At 45.4% G+C, this 23,487-nt stretch overlaps 1 protein-coding gene and 1 pseudogene across 3 annotated transcripts; both read left to right on the top strand.

Moving 5' to 3' along the window:
- Positions 1-293: 293 nt before the first annotated feature.
- LOC120059338 (MRG/MORF4L-binding protein-like) lies at positions 294-3,986 on the top strand. 3 transcript variants are annotated; one of them, XM_039008323.1, is made up of 6 exons: positions 294-470; positions 1,089-1,210; positions 1,340-1,421; positions 1,511-1,585; positions 1,744-1,783; positions 2,718-2,923. In XM_039008323.1, exons 1-6 carry the CDS (start codon positions 335-337, stop codon positions 2,800-2,802), a joined length of 540 nt encoding a protein of 179 aa, XP_038864251.1. In that variant the 5' UTR covers positions 294-334; the 3' UTR covers positions 2,803-2,923. The 3 variants fall into 3 exon arrangements, with proteins under 3 accessions (XP_038864251.1, XP_038864252.1, XP_038864249.1); XM_039008324.1 differs by having other exon boundaries at positions 295-470; positions 1,744-1,899; positions 2,718-2,830; XM_039008321.1 differs by lacking the exon at positions 1,744-1,783 and having other exon boundaries at positions 295-470; positions 2,718-3,986.
- A 505-nt stretch (positions 3,987-4,491) lies between these two features.
- LOC120058679 lies at positions 4,492-18,414 on the top strand (annotated as a pseudogene).
- The last annotated feature ends 5,073 nt before the right edge of the window (positions 18,415-23,487 follow it).

The raw sequence follows: 23,487 nt of genomic DNA, 5'->3' as shown, positions 1-23,487 counted from the left end.
CGTAAGCAGGGGCATGCGGCTACCCCAGAGCTCCAGACATGCCCTCCGTCCAGTTTGTGTGCACGAAGAGGGCCTCAAATATGGAATGCCCTGTCTAAATGTAGCCTGGTGTATCCAAGTCACATATACACATTTTAGACCTACTTTACCTCAGTTTGTGCACATTCAAAATAATACATTTAAAAAACTATATTGTTATAGCAAGCCTATCAAAGTATTGTATCAAACATCTCTGGGTGAAAGCGCATCCCGGTTGGATAACCGTTTTACCAGTGATAGGGGCGCTGTTCTCTGTCCTGCTTGCAGTTTTCTGTTATTGTAAGAGGACAACAGCATGGGGGAAGCCGAGGTTGTTCCAGCCGACGAAAAACAGGCAGACTCGGGGATCAGTCACATCGAAGACTCGGTGGTATGGAGTCAAGAAGTCGAGGTGTGCCTGTTCCATGCAATGTTAGGTCACAAACCCGTAGGTAAGAATATAAAGTTAGCTAGCTAACCGTATGGTAGCTTGCTAACTCAACGTTAGCTAACGAGCCGTGTGTTGATCGTGTAGGCCTGAAAGCCCCAGGTTGTAGTGGAGACGTGACGCAGAAAACGAGACAAGAGCCCGCCACCCACAATCACAACAAACCCACCAACAAGTTAGCTAGCCAGCTTATTCACAGCTAGCTATCTACTCATAGCCAGACAATGACACATCTCAATGAACTCACACAATCAGTTACAATTTTAGCTTGCTAGCTAGCTAAACATCTGCATGTTCTCAAAGTGTGTTGGTCAAATGTATTCACTGAGATAGCGTTCGGTAGCAAGCCAATTGAACTTCCGGTCTGACATACACATCTGGAAATCATAACACAAACAGCTTCTCTTCCCAAAATCAATTGCTTTGCCTTTTTTTATTTATTTTTTACCTGCCGTTAGCTTATTGTACTAGCTAAAGAAGAAGTAAACTAGCTATCTCTAGTTTTACTTTTGGCCAACATATTGTTCTTTGTTATGATCCATAACTAGATTTGAATGGTCTAACTATAGAATATTGAATCAGATTGTCAACCTACCACTTGGTCCGGAATTTTTTTCTGTAGGGGTAAATCGTCACTTTCACATGATCTGCATCCGGGATAAATTCAGCCAGAATATTGGGAGGCAAGTGTCATCAAAGGTGATCTGGGACCACCTGGGAACTATGTATGACATGTCAGCCTTGGTGAGTAAAGCATCATGATCTTTGTCTGGCATTTGTAATAGATTGTTATAGATTCACAGTCAGCCTTAATCTTTGTTTTTATGTAACACTGAACACTAATGATAAAGTCACACATTCTGTCCACTCCAGCATGAGTCTGAAATATTGCCGTTTCCCAACTCAGAGAAGAGCTTCAATCTTCCAGACGAGATTATTCAACAAGTAAAAGAAGGTAAAGACTCTTTTTTCAGAATCCACTATACTTACTCAAATGCTGAACTACTGGAAAGTCCATACTATCTCTCTTTCCGCCTCAAACAGGTAAACTGGTATCCGAGGACGACATGAAAGACGATTTCAAAGAAGAACGAGACCCCCCAGCCATGCATGAAGAAGGTTCTCTCTCATTCAGATACATTAGCTATGTTTCACCTCCTATGCCCCCCTCTTCCTCTCCTCTCCTCTTTCTCTCTGACGTGAGTCCGTGCATCTCTTCTCCTTTGGCACACAAAGCGACATCCCTCACCCTGGTCGTTTGTGTCTCGTTTTTAAAGGTCTGAGTCCCAGTATGGCTGCTGGCCAGGATTTTGAGAGGTATGGACAGAAGGACTCTTTCGATCTGTTCCAAAACTCCAGCTTGACCCCAGTACAGACCAGCTCATAACCAGAGGCTTCTTTAGAGTGACCACCTGCCTAGTGCACAAAAAAATGTGCGTCTGTATTTTTCTCAGTTTCTCTTTTTCTCTCCTTTTAACTTTTTTTTTGTTTTGAAGACATTTTCAAGCATGGCATGTCGATTTTTGTTATAGTTCTATATTGTTTTGTTTTGATGGAATTTGATGACATAAGACAGAAGATATAATTGCATGTTTCAAATGGGTGGTGATGGGAAATGGAGGCTATGATTTAGTGCTCTTGAACCGGCCTTTTCTCTCTTCTATCATCATTCCTTTTCTTAAGACTATATGAATGTCACCTGTCTGTTGAACTCCACTCTGGTCCTCTATCCACCACTGTGCCCCTGGTCTATTGTACATGATATCCTTATTGGATGTACCCAGCAAACAGTACCGCCTGACACTAGAATAACAACTGGTTTAATTTGAGTCCACCATACCCTACCAAGTCACTGTAGTAGTTAGGGGCTGGGACGATACCAGTACATGATATCCTAGTAATAGTATCGTGGCAAGGAAACAAAACACAAAGCGGATGTAACTTCTTTAGGAAAACAGCACTAAGCTATAGCACACAATCTTTTACATACAGCAGGTTTTTAAAGGGCCAAAGAGTTTGTTTTTCTTCGTGTTTTCATTTTTGCCATGGAAAAAATATAGTGATACTGGTATTGTCCCGGCCCTAGTAGTAGCAGTCACTTGATGCCTTCCTCACTGACCTGAGAGCAGATTTCGGAACATGGACTGAGTGATGCTGAATCTTTTAAACTGTCAATCATTTGCAAAACCTCCCTCCCCTTACCTGAAAACTCCCCCTCATCTTCTCTTTCTCTCCTTCTTGTCTCTCTCAGGCAGCAACTCCTCGGTGAAGATGACAGAGAGGATGGGCAGCAAAGACAAGGACAGAGAAAGAGACCGAGAGAAGGGTTCCGCTGAGGGCGGCCCGGGGAAGGAGGCAGCAGACAAGAGGAAGAGGAACCGTGCCACTGAGAAGGTGCTCAACTCCAGCAGCAACCCCTCCAGCCCCGGTGGAGCCAAGCGGAGAAGGACCTAGGCCAAGCCACCAGGAGGCCCCCTCGAGATATCATCCACTGCAGAGAGCAGGGGACACCAGGGAGAGGAGGAGAGACCTGGGACTGAAGAGACTCATCTGTGAAGCCTGGAAGGAAGAGGGGGGAGAGAATGACAGGAGAGTGACATTTTATGAGTAATAGATAATAGAGCTATTTGGACAATGCTGAATTTGTGGACAGGTATCCAGGATACCTCATGAAGAACTTTTAAGCCCACAGAAGCTGCAATTTTAGTATGTTGTGTTTTCTCAGAACAACTAGAAAGATGTAGCATTCCCTGTTGCCACACAATCTCTGAAAGCCACACCGCAAAAGCAGTGTGATGACTACAACACTGAATCGTATCGGTCATGATGATCAATATACTGTCACAGCATCTGGTATATTTGGACCATCCCATCCCACCAGTCCTCAGCTGTGCTGTGGATCAGAGGCCAGCATGACAGTTTACTAATATTGACACAATTCAAGCTGATGCATATCAATGCTTCTGCACTGACGTCAGAATAAGTGTAATGGTACTAGTGCTTGTGTTATGTGAAGTTCTCTTGTTTGGCTTTGGAGAAATGCTGGACTACTAAATCACATCAATACACTGTATGTGACTGGCTGGACGCTTGCATTAATTGATTGTCATTTTTTTGAGTTCTGAGCTGTTACAAGTGGTTATAAACAAATGTATAGAGCTACTCATGGTAGTGTACCTCGTCCACCTCTTCTAGTGACTGCCAACCAGATTGTCATTGTGCCTCCTTATATCTGTATAAACTGTAGTTGCCAGTGGTGCAAAATGTTGGTAATTTTCCTCTTAATTTTTCTACAGTCATTATTTAATGTAATTTTGTCCTTGGGGATTATTGAATCTGCATGTTTTGGTAATTGCTCAAAATTATTTTTTGTCTGTCTCAATGACTGACTTCTCAGAATCAAATAAAACAATGTGTAGCTGTAGTCTCCATCCATGTGAGATATGTTATTTTGTTTGTCTATTTATTTGACATGTTCCATTTTAAGGCATATGTCCCATTAAATATGAGTTTGGACTAAGTTTGTGAATGGTTCATGAATTCAACAGTGTACTCTAATGGAGTGTTATGATGTGTAGTATTTGTTCATTGATATCTCCCCAAAAGGATTTCCCTTAGTATGTCTTGTCTCTGAACTTCCTGGTGCTCACTCGGGAGGCATTTACTAAGCAACATGACTGTTTTTATTAAACGAGTATCTGTCAGAGTGATAGGCCAGTGACTAAACACTTCTCTGTACCACACATGAATCTTTGATACCCCATCACATTGCAGCAGAATATTTAAGTAGGTTTGTTTGTTAGGACTCTAATTGTAGCACGCCATACCATTGTAATGAATTCATACTAATTCAAAAAAGATTTTACATGGCTAATAAGGAGTTACTTTACTAACAGTTTTTGAGTTTCCAGTATGATATCTGGTATCACCCCCTCTCTTTCCCCTCGTGTTAGTTGTTCTCCCTGTCACATTTGTAATGTTTAATGTGTTCAATATCCATTCTTTCCTCTACTGCAGTCCATCCCATGACATTTCAGGATGGGAAAGGAGAAAGTCCCATCAACATTGTGGTGATTGGTCATGTGGACTCAGGGAAGTCCACCACCACTGGACACCTCATCTACAAGTGTGGGGGCATTGACAAGAGGACCACTGAGAAGTTTGAGAAAGAGGCTGTAGAGGTGAGGCCAGTGTGGATTAGTATCTCTGCATAATCAGTGCTTGACAGCTCTGCTAAACCACACAATGAAGAGGAAGACTGTCTTCATTTATGATTCACTGTTATTATAACAAGGGGTTATAGGGTATAACATGTCCATGACTCAATTATAAATAATTTTTCTCTAACCTGAACAGTTTCTCATTCTAACTTATCTTTACCCTATCTCTCTGAACTAGATGGGAAAGGGCTCCTTTAAGTATGTGTGGCGCTGGACAAGCTGAAGGCAGAGAGAGAGCAGGGCATCACCATTGACATCTAGCTGTGGAAGTTTGAGACCACTGAGTGTACAAAACATTAGGAACACCTGCTCTTTCCATGACATACACTATATATACAAAAGTATGTGGACACCCCTTCAAATTAGTGGATTTGGCTATTTCAGCCACACCTGTTGCTGACAGGTGTATACAATCGAGCACACAGCTATACAATCTCCTTAGACAAACATTGTCAGTAGAATGACCTTTCAACGTGACACCGTCATAGGATGCCACCTTTCCAACAAATCAGTTCTTCAAATTTCTGCCCTGCTAGAGCTGCCCCGGTCAACTGTAAGTGCTGTTATTGTGAAGTGGAAATGTCTAGGAGCAACAACGGTTCAGCCACGAAGTGTTAGGCCACACAAGCTCACAGAATGGGACTGCCGAGTGATGTAGCTCGTAAAAATAGTCTGTCCTCAGATGCAACACTTTACTACCGAGTTCCAAACTGCACCTGGAAACAACGTCAGTACAAGAACTGTTTGTCAGGAGCTTCATGAAATGGGTTTCCATGGCCGAGCAGCCGCACACAAGCCTAAGATCACCATGCACTACGCCAAGCATCAGCTGGAGTGGTTTAAAGCTTGCCGCCATTGGACTCTGGAGTAGTGGAAACATTCTCTGCAGTAATGAATCACGCTTCACCATCTGGCAGTCCGACGGACTATTCCGGGTTTGGCAGATGCCAGGAAAACACTACCTGTCTGAATGTATAGTGCCAACTGTAAAGTTTGGTGGAGGAGGAATAATGGTCTAGGGCTGTTTTTCAGCGTTCGGGCTAGGCCCCTTAGTTCCACTGTAGGGAAATCTTAACGCTACAGCATACAATGATATTCTAGACAATTCTGTGCTTCCAACTTTGTGGCAACAGTTTGGGGAGGGCCCTTTCCTGTTTCAGCATGACAATTTTCCCGTGCACAAGCGAGGTCCATATAGAAAAATGTTTTGTCCAGATTGGTATGGAAGAACTTGACTGGCCTGCACAGAGCCCTGACCTCAACCCCATCGAACACCTTTGGGATGAATTGGAACGTCAACTGCGAGCCAGGCCTAATCTCCTAACATCAGTGCCCAACCTCACGAATGCTTTTGTGTCTGAATGGAAGCAAGTCCCCGCAGCAATGTTCCAACATCTAGTGGAAAGCCTTCCCAGAAGAGTGGAGGATGTTATAGCAGCATAGGTTGGACCGACTCCATATTATTGCCCATGATTTTGGAATGAGATGTTCGACAAGCAGGCGTCCCAATACTTTTGGTCATGTATTATCGTCTGACCAGATGAATCCAGGTGAAAGCTATTATCCCTTATTGATGTCACGTGTTAAATCCACATCAATCAGTATAGATGAAGGGGAGGAGACAGGTTAAAGAAGGATTTTTAATCCTTGAGACAATTTAGACATGGAATGTGCCATTCAGAGGGTGAATGGGCAAGACAAAATATTTAAGTGCCTTTGAACGGGGTACGGTAGTAGGTGCCAGGCGCACCGGTTTGAGTGTGTCAAGAACTGTCAAACTGCTGGGTTTTTCACATTCAAAGGTTTCTTGTGTGTATCAAGTGTGTATCAAGAATGGTCCACCACCCAAAGGACATCCAACCAACCAAAGTTGGAATCATTGGAGTCAACATGGGCCAGCATCCCTGTAGAATGTTTCCGACACCTTCTAGAGTCCATGCCCCGACCATTTGAGGCTGTTCTGAGGGCAAAAGGGGGTGCAACTCAATATTAGGAAGGTGTCCCTAATGTTTTGTACACTCAGTGTATTACATTACTATCATTGACGCGCCAGGGCACAGAGACTTCATCAACAACATGATCACAGGAACATCCCAGGTAAGGAGGTTGACACCCTCACCTTAATGTTACCATTCCTCATCCTCACCATTCTTCTAAACCCTGACTCATTGATCTCACTGAGCCTAAACAATCCCCATGACTGCTGTGTTGTACAGGCGGACTGTGCCTTGCTGATCGTGGGAGAGTTGGAGGCGGCATCTCCAAGAACGGTCAGACGAGGGAGCATGTCCTCCTGTCCTTCACTCTGGGGGTCAAGCAGCTCATTGTGGGGATCAACAGGATGGACTCCACAGAGCAGCTCTACAGTGAGAAGCGCTATGATGAGATAGAAAAGGAAGTCAGTGCCTACAACAAGAAGATTGGCTACAACTCCAAAGCTGTGATCTTCGTGCCAATCTCCGGTTGGCATGGGGACAACATGCTGGAGCAATCCCCCTCTCAAAGCTATAGTTGGTAGACAGTGTGTAATTCCTCAATACTCCACAAGATGTCCTCATGTTCATGTAAAATGCATTTTTCTGTTCCTCAATCAACTGATAAACCAACTTCCAAACAAATTCAACACTCATAAATCCATGTTGTTACACTGTGTTGTCACTCTGTCCTCATTCCTTGGTTCAAAAGCTGGAAGCTGGACAGGAAGGAGCACCATGGCAACGGGATGAGTCTCCTGGAAACTTTAGACACCATCATGCCTCCGACACAGCCCGCAGACAAACCCATCTGCCTGCCCCTGCAGGACGTCTACAAGATAGGAGGTAGGGTTGCTACTCTAACACTAAACAAAAGTAATAGGCTAGTCTCGCAGGGATGGGCAACTAGCGGGAAACATGCGGCCCATGGCCCCCCTTTTGTATGTCGCCGGAAATAAATATATATAAATATACACTGAGTTTACAACACCTTCTTAATATTGAGTTGCAACCCCCCTTCACTTTTTTTCCCCAAATGTTGTTACGTTGCAGCCTTATTCTAAGATAGATTAAATCGTTTTTTCCCCCTCATCAATCTACACACAAAACCTCATAATAACAAAGCAAAAACAGGTTTTTAGACAGTTGAGCAAATGTAATAAAAAATACAAAACTGAGATATGACATTTACATAAGTATTCAGACCCTTTACTCAGTACTTTGTTGAAGCACCTTTGGCAGCGATTACAGCCTCGAGTCTTCTTGGATATGACGATACAATCTTGGCACACCTGTATTTGGGGAGCTTCTCCCATTCTTCTCTGCAGATCCTCTCAAGCTCTGTCAGGTTGGATGGGGAGCGTCGCTGCACAGTTATTTTCAGGTCTCTCCAGAGATGTTATATCGGGTCCAAGTCCATCCCACTCAAGGACATTCAGAGACTTGTGCTGAAGCCACTCATGCGTTGTCTTGGCTGTGTGTTTAGGGTCGTTGTCCTGTTGGAATGTGAACCGTCGTCCCAGTCTGAGGTCCTGAGTGCTCTGGAGCAGGTTTTCATCAAGAATCTCTCTGTACTTTGCTCTGTTAATCTTTGCCTCAATCCCGACTAGTCTCCCAGTCCCTGCTGCTGAAAAACATCCCCACAGCATGATGCTGCCACCAGATGTCACGCTTGGCATTCAGGCCAAAGAGTTCAATCTTTGTTTCATCAGATCAGAGAATCTTGTTTCATGGTCTGAGAGTCCTTTAGGTGCCTTTTGGCAAACTCCAAGCGGGCTGTCATGTGCCTTTTACTGAGGAGTGGCTTCCATCTGGCCACTCTACCATCAATACCTGATTGGTGGAGTGCTACAGAGATGGTTGTTCTTCTAGAAGGTTCTCCCATCTCCCCAGAGGAACTCTGGAGCTCTGTCAGAGTGACCATCGGGTTCTTGGTCACCTCCCTGACCAAGGCCCTTCTCCCCCAATTGCTCAGTTTGGCCGGGCGGCCAGCTCTAGGAAGAGTCTTGGTGGTTCCAAAACTTCTTCCGTTTAAGAATAATGGAGGCTACTGTGTTTTTGGGGACCTTCAATGCTTCAGACATTTTTTGGTACCTTCAAATCATGTCCAATCAATTGAATTTACCACATGTGGACTCCAATCAAGTTGTAGAAACATCTCAAGGATGATCAATGGAAACAGGATGCACCTGAACTCAATTTCTAGTCTCATAGCAAAGGGTCTGAATACTTTTGTAAATATATAAATTATTTTTTATAAATTTTTATTTATAATAAATTTGCAAAAAATCGCTTTGTCATTATGGGGTATTGTGTGTAGATTGATGAGGGAAAACATGTATTTTTTCAATTGTAGAATAAGGCTGTAAAATAACAAAATGTGGAGAAAGTCAAGGGTTCTGAATACTTTCCGAATGCACTGTATCTGTGAAGGTCATCCGCAGAGGGAACATGTGTGGGGACAGCAAGTCTGACCCGCCCCAAGTGGCTGCTTGGTTCACAGCTCAGGTCAAGGTCAAAGGCCATCCCTCTGGACATCTCAGACACATACAGTACTAAAGCCTGATATAAATAATTAATTGACCTATTTACATGAATTCATTTGTTCTCTCTGTCCCTGTCTCTCTCAGGTGATTATTCTGAGCCACCCAGGACAAATCAGTGCAGGCTTTTCCCCAGTCATTGACTGCCACACGATCGCCTGTAAGTTCGCTGAGCTCAAAGAGAACATAAACCACTGCTCTGTGAAAAAGCTGGAAGACATCCCCAAGGCCCTGATGGCTGGGGATGCTGCCATTGTATAGATGGTTCCTGGGAGCCCATGTGCATGGAGAGCTTCTCCAAATACCCATCCCTGGGTTAGTATATGTACACATGTTAACACATGTTAACAATAACTGTTAAACTAACTAACATCCACTGTCCTCAGCCATCTACAGCATAACAGCCATATACCCATAGCAAGAGAATGGATTCTATTTCTCTTCCAGACTTGCCTGGCTAGCTGCCCTCTAATTCGTTCATGTCCCTCAGCAGCCCATGTGTGGTCAATTCATTGGTTATAATCAAATCTCAGGGACTGACGTACTTGTAAGAATCCACCTTTTGTTTGGGGAGCTGGCATGCTGTCTTCCACATCTTGTTCTAGTTCCAAAAGGGAGGCTGTTTGGGTTACACACAAACAGACAAGTCACCAAGGTGAAGCCCCCTTGGACATCTGGTTAATCTCAAACACTCTCTCTCTCTGATGATTGTGAGGTTGGAACATGGATTCATTAAGCAGCCATAACGCAGTCCAGGGAGCGGTTTGGTGGATTTCTCTGGAGTTGATTGGAAATATTTGCTGTGGTTCTGTCTGCAAACAATGGAAGAAATAATTGCATGTGTTTTTGAAGGCCTTGGCCACCCATGTGTGTTAGACCTAGAATGGTGGAGTGAGGGAGTATTGTTTTGTTAAAAAGAAAAATGCTGGGGCCTCCCGGGTGGTGCAGTGGTCTAAGGCCACCAGAAACTCTGGGTTCGAGCCCAGGCTCTGTCGCAGCCGGCCGCGACCGGGAGGTCCATGGGGCGACGCACAGCGTCATGGGGTGACGCCTAGCGTCGTCCGGGTTAGGGAGGGTTTGGCCGGTAGGGATATCCTTGTCTCATCGCGCACTAGCGACTCCTGTGGCGGGCCGGGCACAGTGCACGCTGACCGGGTTGCTAGGTGTACGGTGTTTCCTCCGACACATTGCTGCGGCTGGCTTCCGGGTTGGATGCGCGCTGTGTTAAGAAGCAGTGCGGCTTGTGTTTTCGGAGGTGTTCTCATGACCTGTACTTACATCCTCTGTGTTTGTTTTGAGGCCAGTGAAATGTTTGGGACAACATTTAGCTTTTGCAGGGGGGTGTTGAAAAGGGGCTTAATACAGTTGTATTCCAGAAACTAGGGTGTACTCGGGTGAAGCCCATGGGAAATAAAGAAATATAGTTTAAGTGAATTGGGGAGAGGAAGAAAAATGAACAAAAAGTGCTTTAAACTGCTGTTACATGTGCTGACATGATTAAAAGTCTAGTAAACAGTACCCTTCACGTTGTAGTTTATATGATAAGCTCATAGAAAGGGTAACACGCACCCACAGTGAAACATAAATTACTCAATATTGTTGTTTAACATCTCAATAATGATAACTTTCACAATGATTCGATTGGCCTTAGTATTTAATATTGTTCAGTATTCTGCTCTTGTCTTGCATGATCTCTCTGATACTAAGTAGGCCTGCTACCCAGGTACCACTCACAAACTGATTCTGTTAAAATGTAACATGTTTCAAGTTAAACTGTAGTTTGTTTGTATCCTGTGTAGTGAATGTTTACTGTGAGTATTAATGGAGTTTAGATCATGAAACTGTGTGTATGCTAATTTAGAAAGGTTGACCTAATCAGATAAGAGGAAATTGCTTTGGATCAGAGAGAAGGGTCAGGCCCAGGATGAAGATGGACGGGGTGTGATTCTGACATCTAGCTAAACAAGAGAGGACCATGGACATTCCACAGGGGAAAGGAGGGGAAATCATTGGGGTCATAACATGTACAGCTGGGGAGGTGACGTCTATAAGACGTGTTGTGAGCTTTCTGAATGTATGCACTCAGCTGATGGCATTCTTAGTAATAAACACTTGACACTTATCTTGAGCTTTTGGTCTCAATTCCTTATTGCATAGAGGTTGCAATAGCATTTTTCTTTTTATTTATTTATGGATTGATTGATTTTATTTTTTTACCCCCTTTTTCTCCCCAATTTCATGGTATCCAATTGTTAGTAGTTACTGTCTTGTCTCATCGCTACAACTCCCGTACGGGCTCGGGAGAGACGAAGGTCGAGAGCCATACAACTATATAGACATGCCCGGTCTACCTTTATGGGCAAAGATGCAACCCCCACTAAACATTATCACGCTGTGATTAGTAAAGGTAAACAAGAAAATATATACACATCTGAACATTTCTAGTTGGTATCCTGATAAGAGCTGGGCAGCCCTAAAGTGTTAAAGGTTAGAATGTCTCTGGGCTTCCTCTGCCGGGCTGAACGGCGGGGGAAGGTCATGGGTGACCCCAATGAATCAGTGTCCACTTCGTTATGAGATGATTGAGTCTCTGAGCCCTCAGCTGTTTCCATATTTACCCGTCCTCTCCGGGCTCTCTCTGAGGACTGGCTGGCACTCCTTCACAGTGAAGTTTCTATCAGTCTGACCCCGTTCCTCACTATTATCTGATACTAGCTGTGTGCTACTCTGTCTGCTCTCTTCATCCCTACATGCCCTATTGATGAATACTGGATAAGAATTTTCTTCTGAGCTCTCAGACTCAGCGCTCTCTGTATTTGTCTTCTTTTGCTGGGGTGGTTCCCTTCTCCACAGACCTCTACTGGGTGTTTCAACGGGTTCCTTAAATGGCAGAGAATTACATGACATTTACATTTTGCGATGTAGAACCCTTTCCTGGTTACCACCACGTGTATTTGGTCTTCCCAGTGTGATCTTAGCTTTCCCGGCCCCCCACGTTCTGACATGTTCCTCACCAGTACACGATCCCCTGAGACCAGAACCAAACTCATTTTCTTCCGATCGTAGTAGGCTTTTCCCTTTCCTGTTGATTTCTCCATGTTTCTAATTGCGATGTCATAGGCTTCCACCATCTGTTGCTGCCACTTCTTATGCATAATCCTAGTATGATTTCTCCTGTTCCTTTATCTGTAACCCAAAGACAAGGTCAACAGGTAGCAGTGGAGCCCTTCCAAATAGCAGGAAATACGGTGAGAACCCAATAGCATCACTGGTGATACAATTATATGCATGAGTGACCTTGTTCAGATAATCACACCAGTTGGCCTTTTTCTCTTCATCTAGTGTGCGCAACATTAACAATAGTGTATGGTTAAATCTCTCTACCGGATTCCTCTGGGGATGATATGGAGAGGTTCTGGAATTGGCTATTCCGTACAGTTCTGCAAGGCTCTGAATAACTGATTTTCAAACTCTCTTCCCTGATCATGATGGAATTTTGACACAAAGCCAAACTTTGGAAAAAAAAATTCGAAAAGCTTTTTTGCTGCAGTTTTGGTGGGGTAGGCTTGTGCACATTTTGTAACGTTATCTAAAATGTACTCGTAGCACCCTCGGCTTTTCTCCAAATGCACATAGTCAATTGAAATCATGTGGAAAGGAGCTGTAGCTCGTACATGTTGCATTGGGGCCCTAGTTATTATACTGGGTTTCTTTTGTTTGATACACTTACACACTTTAGTGATAAGGTGTTCAATGTCATGTTGCATGCGCGGCCAATAAAAGCATTCTCGTGCTAAGTTCAACACTCTTTTTGTTCCTAGATGGGCCATTTCAGTGTGTAAGTACTTGTAAATCAGTGTTCTATACTGACTTGGTACCATAACTTGTGTCCTTTTTTCTGTTTTCCTTTGTAATAATCCCTCTGGTGAGACATGGAGCCTGTTACACTCTTGCAGTAACTGTTTGACTTTGTATGACTCTTGTTGACATTGTGTTTGTTTAGGCTTAGTCGTTTGACCTTTCAGTTCCAATATTCTCCGTACAGCCGCATCCTTTAACTGAGCCTGCATGAGATCATGTGGAGACAGTCGCTGTAACTGTTCCCCCCCACCATGACAGCTCATCTTGCACTGATGGCCTTAGTGTGACCCTGGATATCCACATTACACAGTCATTCTGTTGTGTCTGAACATTATTGAGTGTTGCTTTAACTGTCTCAGGTGAGTGTTTTTTGTGTGCATTCTTCCATGTAACGTTCAGCATGCAAAGGAGAGCGTGACAGAAAGTCTGCGTCAGTGTTTACCTTTCCAGGATGATACTTCAGTTTGAGATTAAAGTCAGACAGCTCCGCCACCCAGCAATGACTGGTGGCATTCTGTCTTGCTGTAGTTAGTACTTATGTCAAGGGGTTATTATCACTGTACACGGTCACAGAGGGAGCATAAAATAGGTCATCTCAGAACCACTCAGTCACTGCCCATTTGAGGGCCAAGAATTCCAGTTTCCCAGAGTGAAGGTGATAGTTTCTCTCTGCTTATGTCAGGGTGAGGAGACATATCCAATGACTATCAGTTTACCACTTTGTCCTTGGTATAACACACCTCCCTCTTCGGAGGCATCAACGTGCAGGATAAAAGGGTCCTTGAAATCTGGGTCAGCAAGCACAGGTGGATTAGTCAACACACTCACCAAGTGTTCTAATGCTCTCTGGTGAGCATCTTCCCATATAACTTTCTGGTGGGGCAGAGCCTGTCCCGACTGCATCGCTATCTTGGTCCTTCTCGTCCCGGAGGCTGAGGCCTCCGACTTCACTGCTAGTAAGTCATAGAGACATTTAGCATGTTGTGAAAAGTTCTGTACATAACCCCTGTAGTACCCTAGAAACCCCAGTAGTTTCCTCAGCTCTCTCACGTTTGTTGATGGCCTGTTTACCAGTTCTTGCACTGCTACAATTTCTTTAACATCCATTCTGTAACCCTCAGCAGAAATTATTTTTCCTAAATAACGGACCTCATTCTTGAATAGGTCACACTTATCAGCCCTGAGTTTAATACCCCATTTATTTTGCTGTCTGAGTACCTGAAAGGCATCTTCCACATGTTGTTCAAATGACTGACTAAAAATAAGAACATCATCCAAATATGGTATACAGATTCTATCTCGTGTACCCTCTAAACTTTCAACCATGCTTCATTGGAAGGCAGAGGGACTGTTTGATAAGCCAAAGGGAATTATATTCCATTCACATAAGGCCCAAAGGGTGCTGAAGGAAGTGTATTTTCTGGACACTTCTCCCACAAAGCCTTGGTGGTATGCCTTTCCTTGATCTAAAACTGTAAACCATGAGTTTCCTCCCAAACCATCACGTATTTCCTGTATACGGTGTATGGGATGCCTGTCCAGAACAGTTTTCTTGTATAATCCCCTATAATCAACACAAAGTCTTAAACTCCCATTCTTTTTGCATACACAGTCCAGAGGTGATGCGTATTATGAAGTTGACTTCCTGATGAAGTTTTTGTTCAGGAGCCCCTGAAGATGGCTTTTCACCTCAGCATACAAGGGGCGTGGCCCACCATTGTATCTCTCTGCCACTGGTATGTTATCAGTCAATGTTATCTCCATTCTGAGATTTTCAATAGACCATATGTCCATGTCATACTTGGCGAAAATGGCTGATTCCTCTCTGAGCATCTGTTTGACTAATTCTTGTTGTTCTTGGCTCAAGTGCTGAACATCTACAGGTGGGTCCCACCACTCTATGTGACCGTTGTCAGGGCCAGGCTCCGCTGGGGATCTGTCCTGAACCTGTGCTACAGTAACCTTTTCTCCACTGGGCACAGGAACCATGTGACACGCTACTACTCTCTGTAATTTCCCTATCACTGTTTGTCTTGGTAAGGTTATGTCATGTTTTGTAGTATTCACTACTGCAATGTCAACTTTACGAGATGGCCGTTTTGAGTTTTTCACGACCTGACTTTGTAGGTCCAGGCCACAGATCATTCTCAAGTCCGGTTCAAATAGCACAATTTCATCATTGAAGGGGGCCTCTCTTGGGATACAGGGATGAATCCATTTTGTTTGTCCACCTGGAATGACAATGTCACGTCTGCCTGCTGTAAGTAAGCATTTCTCCGTGTACTATAAGTGCTGAAGCAGATTGAGTAGAGTCTTTGCCTTTCCCTGTCCTAGCTTAAGTGCATTTCTTAGCATCATTACTGTATATATCAGCTCAGGGCTCATTGTTACTTTTTGTTTGAACTATTTCTTCAATTACATTAAACCCAATGATTGGTTTCTCCAGTCTTTCATTTGTGACTAATATCGGAACCCTCAATTGTTTTCCTGCAATGACATCAGCTTTGGGATCAAGCAAACTAAAACAAATGTCCATCCAACCCAGAAAGGGAATTTCAGTGCCATTGGCTGCCCTCAGATCCAGTTTCTCTGAGGGCAGCCAATGGCACTGAAATTCCCTTTCTGGGTTGGATGGGCATTTGTTTTAATTTTAGCCCATGATTTCTGCCAGTGGTCTAATTTGTCTGCGTGGCAAATTACGTTTTCTCCATTCCTCACTTATGATGGATACCTGAGCCCCTGTGTCCCATAGTGCTAGGGTCTACACCCTCCATATAACACCACACTTGATTTTTTTTTTTACCAATGAGCTGTGCTATATTACAATGTCCTGTGGTAGCTGGGGTAGTTGCCCCCCACTTTGTTGTGGTCAGTCTTGCGGGCAGTCTTGTATGTAGGTTGGTGCTGTTTCCAATGATCCTGTTGGCACACTTTGGAACAATAGGCAGCTTTATGACACAATGAAAACAACTTAAACTCTGAGGTTCTCTCTACCTTTGCACTGCAACCACTGCAACACTGGATGGAACTAGATGTATCTGAGGTCACTCCCGTTCCATGGTTGTGACCCCCAGGTGTTTCCCGATGGATGTGCGTTGCCCCTGATCCTACTGCCAAATGGCTATCACTGCCATATTTGTAGCAATGATGGCAAGTCTGTTGACCAGTCTCATAACAACTTTTGCATTTTATTTTCTCTCTGTTGGTTGGACTTGGTTTTCTGTTGGTTGATTCCTAACTGAACTGTCACCCTGGCCCCGCACTGACTGTACTAATGAGGCTACCTGACAGGTCACTTCTTTGATTGCTTTGTTGCTCGCATCAATTTTACTCAGGAGGCGATTGTAGTTCTTTTGTTTTCGGACTGTGGTCTGTTGGGGCTCTGCCTGTGCACATTCCCCTCCGCTATCCCGTTATCCTCACTCTGTACAGCTTTCACTCGTGAGGGTGTGAACTTACGTGAAATCCTGGCCTTTTGCATGCGTTTGCTTTCATTGCCCTAGGCAATTTGGATTTTCTCAAGCAAAAGTTCATCACTGGTGTTAATATTCTGGAGATGCACTCTCATCTCTGCCATGACATTATCATTTGAAAATGCAGTAAGAACGGCCTGCAGGCATTGGCTCTTGACTAACTCTGTGCCATATTTCAGTCCTGATTGGGCATGAGCTGAGGCTAATAACACTTTCTGTCTCAGGTCAAAGACTTGGACTAGGAAGTCCAAGGCAGACTCTCCCGGCTCTTGTGTTGCCTTAGTCATCTTCTGATACGGTTCTTCTCTGCATAATGTCTCCTCAAGATTTGCCTTAGTGTGTAGTGTCATGTCTGTTTTTCCCTCCAGATAACTCCTCATCTTAAGCCCTGGGCTCACAGCTCTGATTACTGTTTCTAGGATTTCTAATTCATGGTACCCTTTTCTCCGTCCATTTTCAACCTGATGTTCTAGGCTGCTGAACCTGAGCTTATCTTTCTGATTCTGATTTCCTATCTGTCCATGGATTTTAAAGTCTTGTAGGCAGACTTTTCGCAGTATCCTCAGAGTCCGATATTCCTTTGATTTCGTCTTTCAGTTGAAGCAGCCAAGACATTCCCTCATTCTCTGATTCCATTAAATCCTCCTTCTCACAGTAATCTTCCATCAATTTGCGCCGCAAAGCGCGATGGCTCTTTCCTTTTACTTCAGAGTCAGCTACACCTCCTATTCCACAACATACACACAAGTGCCGTAAATTGTCCTCAGGTAAAGTCCATAAACTCTGTTTGATTTCATCCAACAACGTTTCCCTCTCTCGACTCATATTGTTCTACTCACGTTGTCACGTTCCTGACCTGTTTTCTCTTGTTTTTGTATGTGTTTAGTTGGTCAGGGCGTGAGTTGGGGTGGGCATTCTATGTTTTGTGTTTCTATGTTTAGGTCAGTGGTAATTAGCCTTATATGGTTCTCAATCAGGGACAGGTGTTTGACGTTTCCTCTGATTGAGAACCATATAAAGGTAGGCTGTTCACACTGTTTGTTGGTGGGTGGTTGTCTTCCGTGTCTGTGTATGTTGCACCACACGGGACTGTTTCGTTGTCGTTCGTGTATGTAGTCTGTTCCTGTTCGTGAGTTCTTCGTGTATTTTATGTAAGTTCCATGTTCAGGTCTGTCTACGTCGTTTTGTTATTTTGGTAATCATTTCAAGTGTTTATCGTGTTTCGTCTGGATTTAATAAATTCGTTATGTCAAACTATCACGCTGCGCTTTGGTCCAATCCCTACTCCTCCTCTTCTTCTTCCGAAGAGGAGGAGGACAACCGTTACACACGTGGCAATAATGACAATGCAGGCAATGGCAAGATAGCTACAATCCGTTAGGAGGTTAGCCCGCTAACGTTAGCTAGCTAGCTACTCTCCCAATGTCTCTCACTCGTCCGTTCAAGGAATATGGGCCCGTGCTCACATGAAAATAAATCACAGCGGAGCCTCCAAATTTGTTACCCTTTCTAGGAACTTATAATATAAACTACAACGTGAAAGGTACTGTTTACTACACTTTTAATCATGTCAGCACATGTAACAGCAGTTTACAGCACTTTCTGTTAATTTTTCTACCTCTCCTCAATTCACTTAAACTATATTTCTTTATTTCCCATGGGCTTCACCCGAGTACCCCCTAGTGGCTGGAATACAACTGTATTAAGCCCCTTACCCGTGCTTGCGTGCATTGCGTATTTTTGTGTGCAAACAGGTCATTTTGCTGTCCGGGACATGCTGCAGACCATTGCTGTTGGCATCATCAAAAACATGGAGAAGAAACGTGTTGTACTGGCAAGGTCACCAAGTCAGCCCAGAAGGCTCAGAAGATCAAATAAACCAAGCTGTGGAAGATCCCAGTGACTGGTGACATCTTTCTCTCCAGCCAGACCTTTCCATAATACAACCAATTTTGTAGTGTAGCATCATCACCTATCATCTGGGCAGGATCATACACGCTGTAGTAACACACTAAATGTCAGCTAGGGGCAATGGAAGTTCTTGAGAAAAATGCCACGTGTCAATATCTGTAAGGTCACTTATGAACTGTACCAATCAATGACTGTATACACTGGCTGATACAGAGAGATTCATCCATGCTTTTATTACAACACTGGTCAACTGCAAACCATACAGAATAATGCAGCATGGGTACACCAAGGCCAGACGGAGAGCACACATTACATCGGTTTTAAGGTCTCTGCACTGGCTGCCTGTGAGTTGTAGAATTACTTTAAAGATTATTCTACTGGTTTTTATCAATCCACGACTGTGCACCCCAATACATGTCAGACATGCTTTTAAGTTATGTACCCAGTAGGTCCCTCAGGTCCTCTGGCCTTTTAACTATCCGAAAGCCTCAGACCAAGAGGCATGGAGAGGCAGCCTTTACTTACTGTGCCCCCAGCCTCTGGAATAGCCTGCCAGAGAACCTGAGGGGGGCCGAAACTGTGAACATTTTAAAAAGAGGTATTAAAACATACCTGTTTAGCTTTGCTTTTCCATAGGGTGCTTTCTAATCCTTCAGTTTGTATTGTTATTCTTTAGTTTTTTATCCTCCTATGTTTGTTGTGCAGTAAATATTTCCTTGTTTTTATTCGTTTTTTTTCTCACCTGTGAAGCACATTGTGTTGCATTCCATGTCTGAAATGTGCTGTATAAATAAAGCTTGATTTGAGTGTAAATATTATGAACACCTGCTCTTTCCATGACATAGACTGACAAGGTGAATGCAGGTGAAAACTGTGATCCCTTATAGAGTTTATATCACCTGTTAAATCCACTTCATTCCCTGTAGATGAAGGGGAGACAGGTTAAAGAAGGATTTTTTACAGCCATTTATTACAGCCAGCCTTGAAACAGTTGAGACATGGAGTGTGTATGTTTGCCATTCAGAGGGTGAATGGGCAAGACAAAAGATTGAAGTGCTTTTGAACGAGTCTGATGAGCCCGACGCGAATGATATACTGCTTTCTCTGGAACAAGCCCAGATCCCCGTGATTTGCGTGAAGAGGAGTCGGAGAAATAGGGGCCAGAGGTTGAGCTGCCTTCTGAGAATTCGTAGGCGATCAAATAAACCTCCACTTCCTTCCATTCTGCAAGGAAACGTGCAATCTTTGGAGAATAAAATCAATGACCTACACGGAAGATTAAACTACCAACGGGACATTCACAACTGTAATATCTTATGCTTCAAGAAGACGTGGCTGAACGACGACACTATCAACATACAGCTGGCTGGTTATACGATGTACCGGCAGGATAGAACAGCTGCGTCTGGTAAGACAAAGGGCGGCGGACTATGTATTTTTGTAAATAACAGCTGGTGCACGATATCTAAGGAAGTCACAAGCTATTGCTCGGCTGAGGTAGAGTATCTCATGATAAGCTGTAGACCACACTATCTACCTAGAGAGTTTTCATCTGTATTTTTCGTAGCTGTTTACATACCACCACAGACTGAGGCTGGCACTAAGACAGCATTGAATGAGCTGTATTCCGCCACTAGGCGGCGCTCCTAGTAGCCGGGGACTTTAATGCAGGGAAACTTAAATCCGTTTTACCAAATTTCTATCAGCATGTTAAATGAGGGGAAAAAGGGGGGTGGGGGGGGATGCTGGACCACCTTTACTCCACACACAGAGACGCATACACACTCTCCCGCGCCCTCCATGTCACGATTGTTGTATGAGAGAGACCAAGGTGCAGCGTGGTATGCGTACATTCTCTTTGATGAATGAACACTGAACAAAAACAACAAAATCAACTAACGAAAGGTGAAGCTAAACAAATAGTGCAGACAGGCAACTAAACATAGACAAGATCCCACAAACACAAAAGGGAAATGGCTGCCTAAATGTGATCCCCAATCAGAGACAATGATAAACAGCTGCCTCTGATTGGGAACCATATCAGGCCACCATAGACATACAAATACACCTAGATAACCCACCCAAGTCACCATCACGCCCCAACAAACACAGAGAAAAAACAGCTTACTATGTTCAGGGCGTGACAGTACCCCCCCCCCCCCCAAAGGTGCGAACTCCGACCGCAAAACCTGACTCAATAGGGGAGGGTCCGGGTGGGCATCTAGGATGGATGACGCAGGGCGTCGGGGGCGGCTCCGGTGTGGGGCGCATCGGCAGAAACTCCGGACCTTGGGTCGTCGCTGGAGGCACCAGACCGTGGATCGTCGCCGGAGGCTCTGGACCGTGGATCGTCGTAGGAGGCTCTGGACCGTAGATTGTCGTAGGAGGCTCTGGACTGAGAATCCCTGCTGAAGGCTCTGGACCGCCGACCGTCGCTCGAGGCTCTGGACCGCCGACGGTCGCTGGGAGGCTCTGGACCGCCGACGGTCGCTGGGAGGCTCTGGACCGCCGACGGTCGCTGGGAGGCTCCGGACCGCCGACCGTCGCTGGAGGCTCCGGACCGTAGACCATCGCTGGAGGTTCCGGAACGTAGACCGTCGCTGGAGGTTCCGGACCGTAGACCGTCTCAGGAGGTTCCGGACCGTAGACCGTCTCAGGAGGTTCCGGACCGTGGACCGTCTCAGGAGGTTCCGGACCGTGGCCCGTCTCAGGAAGTTCCGGACCGTGGCCCGTCTCAGGAGGTTCCGGACCGTGGCCCGTCGTTGGAGGTTCCGGACCGTGGCCCGTCGTTGGTGGTTCCGTACTGTGAAACGTCGCCGGACGCTCTGGACTGGGAACTGTCACCGGAAGCTCTGGACTGGGAATTGTCGCCGGAAGCTCTGGACTGGGAACTGTCGCCGGAAGCTCTGGACTGTGGAGGCGCACTGGAGGCTTGATGCGTGGGACCAGCACAGGTGGCACCGGGCTGATGACACGCACCTCAGGGCGAGTGCGGGGAAGAGGCACAGGGCGTATTGGACTGTGGATGCGCACTGGAGACCTGATGCGTGGGACCGGTACAGGTGGCACCGGGCTGATGACATGCACCTCAGGGCGAGTGCAGAGAGGAGGCACAGGACGTACTGGACTGTGGAGGCGCACTGGAGACCTAATGCGTGGGACCGGTACAGGTGGCACCGGGCTGATGACACGTACCTCAGGGCGAGTGCGAAGAGGAGGCACAGGACGTACTGGGCTGTGAAGGCGCACTGGAGACCTGATGCGTGGGACCGGTACAGGTGGCACCGGGCTGATGACACGCACCTCAGCACGCCCGCTCTGCAGCGCTCTCAATGCCAGCACCTCTCTCCGGAATCTTGCGTCGAGCTCCTCATTCGACTCCCTGACTGCCTCTGGTTCACTCCTCGGCTCCGCCGACTGCTCCATGTACCCCCCCCAAAAATGTTCTTGGGGTTGCCTCTCGTGCTTGCTCCGTTGAGCTATCTCCTCGTATCATCGCCGTTCTGCTTTCGCTGCCTCTATCTCCTCCTTAGGACGGCGATACTCCCCGGCCTGCGTCCAGGGTCCTTTTCCATCCAGGATCTCCTCTCAAGTCCACTCTTCCTGTACACGCTGCTTGGTCCATTTTTGGTGGGATCTTCTGTCACGATCGTCGTATGAGAGAGACCAAGGTGCAGCGTGGTATGCGTACATTCTCTTTAATGAATGAACACTGAACAAAAACAACAAAATCAACTAACGAAAGGTGAAGCTAAACAAATAGTGCAGACAGGCAACTAAACATAGACAAGATCCCACAAACACAAAAGGGAAATGGCTGCCTAAATATGATCCCCAATCAGAGACAACGATAAACAGCTGCCTCTGATTGGGAACCATATCAGGCCACCATAGACAGACAAATTCACCTAGTTAACCCTCCCAAGTCACCATCACGCCCCAACAAACACAGAGAAAAAACAGCTTACTATGTTCAGGGCGTGACACTACATTTGTCAAATCTGGCAAAAACTTGGCTAGAGCTGCCACTTTGAAGGAGCGGGACTCTAACCCGGAAGCTTCTAAGAAATCCCGCTATGCCCTCCGACGAACCATCAAACAGGCAAATTGTCAATACAGGACTAAGATCGAATCTTACTCCACCGGCTCTGACGCTCGTCGGATGTGGCAGGGCCTGCAAACCATTACAGAATACAAAGGGAAGCACAGCCGAGAGCTGCCCAGTGACACAAGCATACCAGACGAGCTAAACTACTTCTATGCTCGTTTCGAGGCAAATAACACTGAAACATGCATAAGAGCACCAGCTGTTCCGGAAGACTGTGCGATCACACTCTCCGCAGCCGATGTGAGTAAGACCTTTAAACAGGTCAACATTCACAAGGCCGTGGGGCCAGACAGATTACCAGGAAGTGTACTGTGAGCATGCGCTGACCAACTGGCAAGTGTCTTCACTGAAATTTTCAACCTCTCCCTGTCCGAGTCTGTAATACCAACATGTTTTAAGCAGACCACCATAGTGCCTGTGCCCAAGAACACTAAGGTAACTTGCCTAAATTACTCTGTAGCCATGAAGTGCTTTGAAAGGCTGGTCATGGCTCACATCAACACCATTATCCCACAAACCCTAGACCTACTCCAATTTGCATACCGCCCCAACAGATCCACATATGATGCAATCTCTTTTGCACTCCACACTGCCCTTTCCCACCTGGACAAAAGGAACACCTATGTGAGAATGCTATTCATTGACTACAGCTCAGCGTTCAACACCATAGTGCCCTTGAAGCTAATCAATATGCTAAGGACCCTGGGACGAAACACCTCACTCTGCAACTGGATCCTGGACTTCCTGCCGGGCCGCCCCCAGGTGGTAAGGGTAGGTAACAACACATCCTCCATGCTGATCCTCAACACAGGGGCCCCTCAGGGGTGCGTGCTCAGTCCCCTCCTGTACTCCCTGTTCACTCATGACTGCACGGCCAGGCAGGACTCCAACACCATCATTAAGTTTGCCGATGACACAACAGTGGTAGGCCT

Source organism: Salvelinus namaycush, chromosome 14 (assembly GCF_016432855.1).
Source record: "Salvelinus namaycush isolate Seneca chromosome 14, SaNama_1.0, whole genome shotgun sequence".
Lineage (NCBI taxonomy): Eukaryota > Metazoa > Chordata > Actinopteri > Salmoniformes > Salmonidae > Salvelinus > Salvelinus namaycush.
The sequence above is the reverse complement of the archived record's forward strand: the minus strand, read 5'-3'. Positions and strand labels throughout refer to the sequence as shown.

Excerpts from the sequence above, each read along its gene's own strand:
- LOC120059338 (XM_039008321.1), top strand. The coding sequence starts at position 335 with ATGGGGGAAGCCGAGGTTGTTCCAGCCGACGAAAAACAGGCAGACTCG. Across the intron at positions 1,422-1,510 it reads TATTCAACAAGTAAAAGAAG|GTAAACTGGTATCCGAGGAC; the intron begins GTAAAGACTCTT and ends CGCCTCAAACAG. Across the intron at positions 1,586-2,717 it reads CCCAGCCATGCATGAAGAAG|GCAGCAACTCCTCGGTGAAG; the intron begins GTTCTCTCTCAT and ends TGTCTCTCTCAG.